This window comes from Teleopsis dalmanni, chromosome 2 (genome assembly GCF_002237135.1).
Source record: "Teleopsis dalmanni isolate 2A chromosome 2, ASM223713v2, whole genome shotgun sequence".
Classification (NCBI taxonomy): domain Eukaryota; kingdom Metazoa; phylum Arthropoda; class Insecta; order Diptera; family Diopsidae; genus Teleopsis; species Teleopsis dalmanni.
This window is the reverse complement of record NC_051847.1, coordinates 229,863,070-229,875,147: the sequence shown is the minus strand read 5'-3', so window position 1 is coordinate 229,875,147 and position 12,078 is coordinate 229,863,070. Positions and strand designations below refer to the sequence as shown.

The 12,078-nt window shown below is 28.1% G+C and overlaps 2 protein-coding genes across 4 annotated transcripts; both read left to right on the top strand.

Moving 5' to 3' along the window:
• Nucleotides 1–517: 517 nt before the first annotated feature.
• Nucleotides 518–2,780, top strand: LOC119685435 (phytanoyl-CoA dioxygenase domain-containing protein 1 homolog). Its single transcript, XM_038099709.1, has 3 exons — nucleotides 518–684; nucleotides 1,809–2,466; nucleotides 2,529–2,780. Exons 1-3 carry the CDS (start codon nucleotides 661–663, stop codon nucleotides 2,726–2,728), a joined length of 882 nt encoding a protein of 293 aa, XP_037955637.1. The 5' UTR covers nucleotides 518–660; the 3' UTR covers nucleotides 2,729–2,780.
• Nucleotides 2,781–4,374: 1,594 nt separating this feature from the next.
• Nucleotides 4,375–11,658, top strand: LOC119685556 (phosphoglycerate mutase 2). 3 transcript variants are annotated; one of them, XM_038099872.1, is made up of 4 exons: nucleotides 4,375–4,472; nucleotides 10,580–10,713; nucleotides 10,876–11,373; nucleotides 11,446–11,658. In XM_038099872.1, the coding sequence occupies exons 2-4, from the start codon at nucleotides 10,614–10,616 to the stop codon at nucleotides 11,607–11,609; spliced, it is 762 nt and encodes a 253-aa protein (XP_037955800.1). In that variant the 5' UTR covers nucleotides 4,375–4,472; nucleotides 10,580–10,613; the 3' UTR covers nucleotides 11,610–11,658. The 3 variants fall into 3 exon arrangements, with proteins under 3 accessions (XP_037955800.1, XP_037955799.1, XP_037955801.1); XM_038099871.1 differs by lacking the exon at nucleotides 4,375–4,472 and adding an exon at nucleotides 4,531–4,699; XM_038099873.1 differs by lacking the exon at nucleotides 4,375–4,472 and adding an exon at nucleotides 8,508–8,603.
• The last annotated feature ends 420 nt before the right edge of the window (nucleotides 11,659–12,078 follow it).

The following is a 12,078-nucleotide window of genomic DNA, read 5'->3' as shown; positions in this document are numbered from 1 at the left end:
AACAGTTTAATTAATTTTCTAACTAAAATTTGTTTTTTACACAAAGAATTTTAATTGTGTTTTTGATTTGGTAATACGTATCTGCTCGTTAAAAATTTGTTCAAATAAATCTGTTAATTTTATTTTGATTTTATATATCATATTTATTTCATTTGATTTTATTTTAATTTTCAAGAATTATTCGCAATATCATAATATAATTGTACTACTATAAATTACGAATTTGATGTTATTTTGATATTGTACAATAAGGATTGAATCAAATCAGATTGTGATTTCACCTTAGTTTTATACTTAAGGACCCAAACGATCCTTTTCGCTGTGTGCATAGGCTGCAAGTTTTTTTTTGCAATCAAATAATTTTATTGGATGGATAATTTTGAAGGCATAGAGTAATTTTAAGATGTTAAACGTAAATGTGTTCGCGAACAAATGTAAGTATTCCTCTTGAAAATTTTAAAATATTTACATCAGCTGATATTTTTGAAAACATCAATCATTTTTAAAAATAAACAAGTGATCTGTAGACTTAATGAGTTTGCTCAATCAGTTTGAATCATAACACGATATAGTTTATATATGAGTGAACATTTCTAAATACAGTATCTTGTGAAGAATTTGAATAAATTTTTATATTGGCAAAGGACGAAAAGCTATAAGATGAGGAACACTTTATTGGATGAAGTAAGTGAACGGTTGATCAAAAATTGAAAAAATTATTAAGATTTGTACTCTTATATATATATATTTGTATAAACATTTTTATAAGCATAAGTTGATGAATTTAATTCTATTAATAGCTATCGACTAATTTAACTTAAACATACTCACAGTTCCTTTCGATTTATATCGTTTTAATACATTATAATAGAAAAAAATAATAATTAGTGTAAATCATAAAATATACCGTCCTCTGTCCATTAAGCTGTCATCACTCCATTCTAATTGCATCCGGCATAATTATATGCATTTAATATGCATATTTATGTTTGTAGGTAGAAACCCACAAGCAATTTTGCCTACGCACATTTTTAACAAAGAAGTTTTATTTATTTTATTATTTCATTCCATTCTTAAAATTTCATTTACATTTTATAAGATATAACTTCAGAAATTGCTGCTGCTATAAATTTATTTTTTCACCCCCCGCTGATAATTACATTTGTTTGTAAAAAGTATGCATGATTTCGGATCAGCGCATTAAAGAAGAATTTATTTTTGTGCTTAAAAGGTTTAACAATAAAATAATTGGGAATATTTTTTTGTATTAAAATCCTTGTTGCAATTCCTTTCATAATTACAAAATATCAATGGGAGTGTTGAATATTAAGTGTAAAATAATTTCCATAACATAAAAACTTTATTGAATAAATTAGTTAATTGATTTTTGATTTGAAATTTTTAAATTATTAAGATTATGATGAAATGATTCACATCGAACTAAATATTGTCAAAAACATTTCCTTACATTTCCCCTCCTAGAAAGAGGGAAGCTTTTAAAAAATAGAGAAAAATATTTTTCAATTAATTTCGTATGAGAAAATTTTCACTTTTGCTTTTGATTGCCAACATTTGGTCAGGTGTGCAATCAGTCAGTAACTATTTTTAATTCTTGTATTATTTTATACATTTCAATTTTTTGAGAGATTCGAGTGTACCAAATATATTTAAATTGTTTTGGTTTTTAATTATGTTTGCAAATAGAATTTCATATAGTTTTCACTTATACAGTATATTATATTTTTTAAAATTATTTTTTGGAATCAAAATAAGATATATTTTTCATATAAAACTAATAACAATTATAGATAAATGAAAATGGATTTATTATAATTGAGGAGTTTTTAACAGTTGAAGAAGTAGAAGAACTTTACAGAGCTGGCCGAGCTCTTTGTATGGATGCACCGCAAGCGAATCGTAAAATTTTTAGCACTGTTAATGCCTCCGATACTCATAGCAAGGAAACGTATTTCCTTGAGTCTGGTGATAAGGTTAGTTACTTTTTCGAAGAAGGTGCTGTTGGTCCAAATGGTGAATTGTTAGTTAATCCAATGCACGCTTTAAATAAAGTAGGCCATGCCTTACATACAGAACATCCTACTTTTGAGAAAATTACATTTAGTAATCGCGTGCGCGAAATTTGTTGGCAGTTGAACTTTAACAGGCCTGCTGTATGCCAAAGTATGTATATATACAAAAATCCTGGAATTGGAGGAGAGGTGATACCGCATCAGGATTCATCATTCATATATACAGAACCGAACTCCACTATCGGGTTTTGGATTGCATTAGAAGATTGTAATTTGCAAAACGGTTGCCTGCAATTTATAAAGGGGTCTCATAAGAGTGGCGTACATCGACGCTACATACGTAATAAAGAAAACGACGCAAATGAGTTGTTAATATATGACAGGTCAGCACCAATATATCCTCAATCAAGTTTTACCCCATTAAAAGTAAGCAAAGGTGAGTATTTGTTAGTATTATTAAAATAATTATAAATATAATATATAAATTATTTTTGATAGGTACTTGCATTGTTATTCATGGTAATGCTGTACACAAAAGTGAACCGAATCGTTCCCAACAAAGTCGTCATGCTTATGCTTTCCATGTGATCGAGACTGAAAATAATGTGAAATACTCCCAAGACAATTGGCTTCAACCTATCAAAGACAAACCTTTTCCAATATTATTTGAATGCAAGGATAAAAATGAGTGTGATTAAAACAATTTTTATATATCTTCAATGATAGTATCATAATTCAAAAATAAAAGTTTATGAGTACATTAAGATAATATTATCTAAAAATGTATAATTCTAACAATATTTATATTTCAACAATTCCGCTACCATAATATTACTGTTTAATAAAATTTTAGTAAAAAGTTAGTATAAAGAATTTTTGATAATATAGATATGCGATTAGATAGAAGATAATTCTGTTGATCTCCGTGTTCTAAATAAGTTCTTTTTATTAATATTTATATATTTCAAAATAAGTTTCAGTAAAATATAAGAAAATATGTTAGTTTTAAACATACGAAAATATCAAATCGAGACATCTACTAAAAATTTTGAACTATTACTTAACAATATAGTACGAAATAAAAAAACTATAATACTAAACAGATACTGTAGTCTTTAAAGAAAGACTACTTCTCCGTAGAAAAACACCATTGGTAAATATTTAACCTCAAACGCGATAAAGCCACACTTATTGCCACAACAAATAACATAAAATAATTTTAGAAAAACAATCTTTACCCATAATGCAAGTAAGAAACGAAATATAATCATTTAACATTCCCTTCAACGGTCGCTTTATCAGTCCAACTTTGTTGATTTATATGGGAACCTCAAAAGTTGGGTTTAATGATTTGATTTCAATTGGAGAGTTAGTGTAAGCATTGGCGTAGCCAGGAAATAGCAGGTAGGGAGTCTAACTTAGCCAAATTAAAGCAGAGAGTAAAAAAAAAGTCATTAATCTAAAGTTCTGCCTTTAATATTATTTAAAAAAAATTACAATTTGTTTTTGCTTCAAAAAACTAATACATCGTATGCCCATACCTTCGCAATTGGTCCATAACATTTATTGTTTTTACTTACCTTACTCACCAAAAATTATGAGTTAGGAGAGCAAAGTTTCGCAAGTTGCTACTGCAACGCGGGGATATAAGTGTTCAACACCACAGATTTAAAGCACATATGAGGCAGTAGCGATCAAAAATAAATAGGTTATAAATGCTAAAAGAGTATAACTACACTCTGTAATAAAAAAATTCATATATTAAATAAACTTCCGAAATCCCGCATTTTTTATTTAGTGTGTTAATTAACGGTCTACCGGGAAAACTTTTATTAATACCACGTGTTGCATGCAATTATGCACCAGTTGGTGTCATTTTGATTTCGAAATATTTTGGAATTTTATTTTATTTTATAAAATATACTGAATGCTGATCCTAATAGCAGTACACCAGTAAAAAATTTATTTATAATCCATTCAAATGTATGTATATTCGAATGTTTATAGGGTGAACCGTAAAGGTGTGCCACTTAATGCATACATATGTGTACATATAACATAGCAATGCATTTTATTTAATAAGAAGTAATAAAAAACGAACAAGATTGAACATTTTTGCAATTAGACGTAATACAGAAATAATTTATAATTTCTAATAAAATTTCTTAGTCAAAATGCGTCGTGATAGTTAACGACGCGCATAGTTACAACGTATATTTTTGCGCAACAAATAAGCCAACAATAAGAACAGTTTTTGTATAAAAAGACCCAGTATTCATTGAAGTTTGAACTCATTTCGTTGAGAAGTCGATATAAATATTAAGATCAAATTTATTGATTTTGAACAACGCAACATAGTCAACTGAAAGTCAAATCTCAACTGTCAAACTTAAGTATTTATACACAGTCAAAACGTACAAGCGAATTCAACAACGTAAATCGGTAAATTTACACGAAATAAAGCAAAATTATTATAATATAACGAACATAAAAATTTTAGAGTTAAAGTGTAAATGTAGTTTTTAATTTTTCCCGGAAAAAAGTATTAAATTTGAGTGCCGAATAACAATAAAAATAAGCAGCAGCTGCGTTCAATCGCATGTCTATTGAGTGAAGTTTTGGATGCAGTTAATGGAAGGATTTGTCAAACAAATGTAACATCAATTTTGGTAAATTGTAACATAACATACATTTCGTATTCCTGAAATATTTAAAGAGCATACTGGCATTGTTTATTGTTATTGCTATCTATAAATAGAAATTGGGGTCTTATTGGTATTACTTTCCGCTTTTTGCTACTGAAGTCGTGTTTTGATAAGCAAATTAAAAAATCAGTTTTTGCTAGCTCTTAATAAATATATTTTTTGCTTGCTTTTTATGTGTCATTCAATTATTTTGTTTACATTTTTTGTTCTTGACAATACTACATTTAAGCGATGAAGATGACGGTATCATGATGACGCACTTAGTTAAATTAGAATTTTGCGTATTTCAAATACGGGTGACACATATGTATGTATGAGTTTGAGCGTGCTTTCGCCAATGAACAAATGTAGTCGCACGCAACAACTATTTTATCCTTACATTTAACAAGTTCTTAACTAAAATTTATAACGAATAATATATGTAAACTGTTTTTACGAAGAAAAAACTAAAAAACATAATGGCAATATTTAATATAAATGTATGTTTGTATAGTACAAAATGAAAATTATTACATCAACTTAACAGTTACTTTTGAAAAATATACTGGAGCGGATCTTAAAATTTTCAAAATATTCAATTTAATTTTTTTTGGATTTTTTAAAAAATATTTTGACATGGTAGATCATTTTGATGTTTAATAATTCAGTTGCCAAAAATTAATAAATAATTATATTAATTTACAAAACCAGTGTAATAGATACGGATGTTTTTTATACCTAGAAGCTATAAAAATAACTTCTTACCTTACAAATAAAATTTATAATTGGAGTATTTATATGTCATGCACTATTCTTATTAAAGTTACGTCGAAATGTATTTGCATTCGATCTCGCAGATATTATAGTTTGGCAGAATACACTTTTTTATAAAAAATTAAAAAAGAATTTGATATAAATAACATTTTTTTAATATAAATATTTAAAAAAAAAAATAAATAAAAATATTATAAGATTATTTGTGTGCACTAATTTTCAATCGGAATTTAGAAAAAATCGCTTACTACTTTGATATTAGGTGCTTTTCGTGGCTCGCAAGTGTGGCAAAAAACAGCATACTGGCCTATAAGCGCTAAGCGAGACATTAGCATCGCTGTTGCAGTCTGTCAAGTTTTATGTTTTGGCAAATAGCAAATCTTGCATTTGTGTACATAATGATAGCAAATTACATTTTGTATAAAAATAAATAATAAAGCTAAAACTAAAAAATTGAATTAAATAATAAACTAAAAGCAATGTACAGAATGCAGGAAATTTTTTGAAATTTCCTTTTACAACAACATTAATAATAGTTTAGAATATTAATTGCCTTAATAAATATATACTTGTAAGCAACCAATACGTTAAAAATTTTAAACCGTTTTTCATTTATACATAGTTTTAAAATCACAATTTTGCATATTTTTAAAATATTTGTTTTCCACAATTTTGAAATTTGTGAAAAAAATTTTATTTTTGTTTGAATTTTTATTTACAAACATTTGACATATGATTGGAATATTCGTTGACAGTTCCAATGAAGGTTCACAAAAGTTCGCTTATGCGTTGGCAACACTTATTTCTTTACTGGCCAAAATGTTTAACCACTTCACAACTAGGCGCTTAGATAGAAAATGTAGTGTTGTTGTTTTGCGTGCATATAAGCAACTATAGGCCAGCAACTTGTTGTTTTTTGCCACACTATTATTGAAGCACCTATTATTGAATTCTATAGTATTTTAGTTGATTATAGAGTCTACAACAAGTATCTTGCATAAGAGTTGTATAAAATCAGCATAAAGTCTGGTTCAAACAAATTGGCATCACTTTTAAAATATGTTAAATGATTATTTTTGACATATATTTTTTGTGTTGTATACAATATGAAATATAAAAATTGTAAACACAATTAGTTTAAATAAAAGAAAACAAAATGAATTTTAGAAGGGCAACCATTACTATCTTATATATTTAAATTAATTTATTTATTTATGTATTTAAATTTATTAGTAAATGAAATGCTCATATGATTTTTACAGATAACTGAAATTTTGCAACATATTTCCAATAAACATTCACAATAGACTAATTACTTAATTTGACCGCACTGAAGCTTAAGGCGCAAAGTTTTTGCGAGTAAAACTTAACTCTATAGATTTTAAGAGCAGTGTTGTTGCTTCACATGTTTTCTTTCGTAAATTGCGAATATTTTTTTGCTAATCTGAAAGAAAAAAATACGACTATTGTTATTTCACGCGCTGTTTTAGAGATTTAAAAACAGCGCGTCTGAAGAAACCAAAAGTACTGCTGCTGGTGGTGATTGTAGATGGTTTTTTAAACATGAGTAGGACAAATTCACGGCCATTTTATTGCTACTGTGAAATTTTATATATCATTCTTTGATTTTGTTGCAAATACAAATTGCTAGACATTATCATTAGTTTAAGTAGTATTACGCTACGGTATTGCAATACAAAAGATTTTCGATTCAAAAAATGCGAAAAACAGTGATGCATGTCTTTTTATATAGTTTTTACTTTACGATTGTTTAAGCCAAAATAAAAAATACTATTTTCAATTGTTATATGGGCTAATTAGAAAATTTAGATTATCATATAGTAAATTCAAAATTTATTTAGTTACATAACATATGCCAATGTTTAACTGAGCGTAGCAGTATATAAAAAACCTATTTCTTCTGTTCTATTATCTTCCTCATTTTAAGGCAATCAGATATAATGTTACTTATAATTTGATTTGATTTTATATTATTAAAAATTTGTTTTAAAACGCTTAAAAAATGTTGAAAAAAAAACAACTTCAGTTAAACTCGTGAATTTATATATTAGATTCTAATTTTCGCTAAACAAAAAATAGATTTTACTCTAATTACACAGTATGTTACTCTAGTATGAAACTAGAATTAATAATAGGTCAAATTATACTTATCAATGGTTTAATTTATTTTTCTAATATTTTAGGATGTAAATTAGAAAACAATAAATGTTTAAAATATTTTATGTTTATTTCAGTTTTAGATATCTAACCAATTCTGCAGGTTATATTTTACATAATCCAAAATCGTCGTTTAATAGATCTAATTATTAAGACGTATATGGTCGTAATAGCAAACACCAAGCCACTTAAATTCCATATCAATGACTTTAAAAATATTTTTGTTTGGTGTCGAGTGATGGCCATATACGAGTATGTTTTATTTATTTATTTTCTTGAATAAATTAACAACAGACAACTTAGCGCCATTTGAATCGATTATGGAAAAGCCATAAAATAGCAACAACATCGACAACAAAAGTATGGCAATGAGGTGTAGTAGGTGTTAAAAATTATAAACAAACTATGAACAACACACCAACAATTTGTTTTATCAATGCGAGCAACAACAACAACAACACGACAACATAACGAATGTTGAACAATTCGTTTCAAATATAAGACGCATAAAACAAAAACAAAAAAAAATATTTTAATAATAAAAAAAAAATTAAAAATGTTAAACTAATGTGAGAAAAACTAAGAAAGATAAGAAGTAAATATAATTAAGCAGAGGTTGTAGATATGCAAATAGTTGTAATTTGATTGTGTTGCAAAAAGCACGCAAGTACCAGTGCGAGTATTATCTTGATTTAGTTTCGTCTCAGATTGAATTTTTTTAGTTTATTAGTTTTTACATGTCACGAGAATACATACATACATACATATGTACATATCTGTCAGTAGACGAGCCAACGAGGCAACGAGCAGCGAAGCAAGCTTTTTAGTGTTAATCATAACAGCAGCATAGGTATCATTCAGTTAGTTCAAGCGACGAAAAAGTCGCGCTTCTAAGCGTTCAAGGTGTATGCTTACATACAGTTGCGGTATTTGAAAGGTTAGCAATAGCAACAAATACTATAGTCTGTTTACCAAGTACAATAACTTTTGCTGCATTTCGTTATTTGTTCTCACGAGAAAGCAAAACATTGTAAATTATTAATGATTTCATTGTTTTTCATTTAAAAATTTATTATTTTTTTCATTTGTGCATTAATGCAGGTGTGTGTCCAATCTCATCTATTTCAAACATACTAAGAAAGTAGTACGTTTTAATAGAAATTTTTTATTGCGAGTACAGTAAGAACCCAGAAAAAGTGCTTGCAAAGGAGTAAGTGAAATGTCAAGTGAAATGGCATACATATATTGTCCAAATCGAATTTCATTTAAAACTACCACATAGAATGCAATTTGAAAAGATGTTAGAAAATTTGTGAAATTCATTCAATAGTTTTGTATCTTTGGACATAGCTAACGTAATAGCTAGAAACCATATGTGTTATAAACTGAAATATTTAAATTTTAATTTCTTAAGATCCTTAAGATCAAGAATAAAAATACTCGAATATACTTTCTTTTTTATATGTATATAGATCACCGGTCTGGTTAAATAAGATTAATTTGGTTGGGTGTGAGCCACACATAGACCTATTTATAGTAGAACCAGCCGAATACCGAATACCTATCAAAATACGTTTTCAGTATTATACTATAAAATAATGTTAAGTTCTTTTAATACTAATAAACTTAGTTGTGGAATAAAAAAATTTAAATATCATAACAATGTTTATGCCTACAATAAGCGGACCTGAACTAGAGATAATTACACAGATGTTCAAACCACAAAGGAATAATAACAAAAAGCAAAATGAAAAAATATTTTAAAAAAATTGCAGATATAAGCAGACATTTCAAAAATTTTTGTATACCTATAAGACTTAAATTTAAAATATATAGTGCATCAAATGAAAATATATTAGTTAGGCTTTAATTGCACAAAAATGAAATCTCGAAGACGCTTGTATCAAAAATTTATCATTTAATATTAATTAAATGTTTCTGTGAAAAACGAGAAGTATTTGATTTGCTCCAACAAAAACATTTATAATAAATATTGTAATCTCTATTAATTCCATTTCATAGAGATAACTTATTCGGAGATTATTTATTATCGAATAATCAATAATTATATTATTAATTATTAATCAGTAATATCCGATTATGGGTGTGTACCCACAAATCATATTAAAAAAAGATATAGTTAAAAAATTGAGACCCTAATGTATGTGATCGTAAGATGGATCCAGTACGAACTGATGAAAAACATTTTTACATGGGACTAAAAATAAATCCGCGGTTTACCAACAATAGCACTAAACAGAAATAACGCGTTCATAATAGTAAATTTATATTGCAAACAGTATAAGAATATTTGGGATATATTTATACCTGAAAACTTTTTTTTTGAAAACATTCACTTTTACATTCGGATTATTTTCACTTATGTTTCAGTTATCGAGTTCGTCTTGTAATCGTGCTATTGTGTGTATCCCCTTTCATAAGATTTACTTTTTATCTCGGGTATCTCGAGCAAATCTCGGGTAAGAAAAATTTATTTTATTTACTGAATGCATCTGTTCACTGCGATATCACTGTACTCATTTGTAGTACTGCAGCAATCGTACTGTCAGCAACAGCAAAAATAACAAAACACATACGCCAAGCGCAAATAAAAACAATAATTAAACAATCTCTATTATTAACTTGGTTATAATTTACTCTTCTTCTTCAGTTGCTGCTTGTGCTGTTGTTGTTGCTGTTGCTGTTGCTGTTGCTGTTTTTCTTTCCCATTTGTTTATTTATTTAATTATTTTCTTTAAACAATTTTGGTCGTCAGATGCTTATCAAATGATAAGCGACCGCTGCTGACAACGAGTGTTGTCGCGATTATAAAATTGATTATTTTTGTTAGAATAAATTGTGAAAAACTGGTACGGCCAACTTCATTGTTGTTAATATTGTTTTTTAATATAGATTACAAAGGTTGAATTGGAATAAAACTGGAAAGATGAAAACCATTTCAATGGTGCTCATACGTCACGGCGAAAGCACATTCAATCAAAAGAATCTGTTTTGTGGCTGGCACGACGCAGAACTCAGCGAGAACGGTAAGTTTTTGGCACGCGTGATAAATATGTGAGAAACATTTTTCACAAAAATAACAAAAAGCTTAGCAAGAGCAGAAGGCAAACAAACAATATCCCTAAAAATTAATAGATGCGTCACATATTATATACGAGTATATTAAATTCAATTCTTTACATTTGCAGGTATTAGAGATGCTTCCAAAATATCATCAGCCGCCTTGATGGAACACAAAATGGCATTTGATGTGGCTTATACATCAGCGTTGAAGCGAGCACAGGACACTCTCAAAATAATACTTAAGGAAATAGGTTGTCCTGATTTACCTACAAAGTGCGACTGGCGTTTAAATGAACGCCATTATGGCAACTTAATTGGTTTTAATAAAAGGCAAATGGCTGACAAGTACGGAGAAGAGCAAGTGCAAATATGGAGGCGCAGTTTCGATGTGCTACCACCTCCAATTACGTCCGATAATCCCTATTATGAATGCATAAGATCTAACCCTAGCTTCCGTGATATACCTCCTGAACAATTTCCTTTAAGTGAATCGCTTAAAACGACGATGGGTCGAGTGATACCATATTGGGAGCAGGAAATACTTCCACAAATTCACGCTGGCAAGCGGGTCCTGATCGTAGCCCATGGAACAATAGCACGCGCATTGGCTAAACATATTGAAAGTAATCATAAATTTTTAAAAATTATCTTAAATACGTTCATAAGGATTGTTATGATTTTCTTATATTTTCTAGATATATCTGATGAGAATATTAAAAGCGTTAATATTCCCAACAGCATACCCTGTGTATATGAATTTGATTTAGAAAAGAAAAATCTTGTTGGAAAAATTAAATATTTGGCGGATGAAAACTTCCTAAACAAACAAATGGAGAAAACTGCTTCTATTGGAAATTAAAAAATATTATAAAAGATGTTACAAATATTATATATATATATATATATTTATTGTAGTACACTAAAATTTTACATATTATAAATAAAACGATATCCTATTTATAAACGCATGTCTTTGATTTGGAAATCATTCTCAGATTGAGCTTTTTGTAAGCCCAATATATTTTTATATATGTTAATATATTATCTAAAGGAGTGGTTTCCAAACCTTCTTTTGGACAAGGACTACTATGATGTTTTTGTTTTTTTATTATTTTATTAAGAATAATAAACGGTATGATCATTTTAATATGCTTTATGCATCTCTGGTATGTTATAATGTATGATGAATTGTATGAAATAGGTATATAGTTACTTGGAACTTTTTTGTGCTTTTTTCTGTTAATTTCTGTAAAATGTAATTAATGGACCATTTTTAACCATTTCGCAGACTAGTTGTGGTTCATACCTGTTAAATTTGATTCACGGAC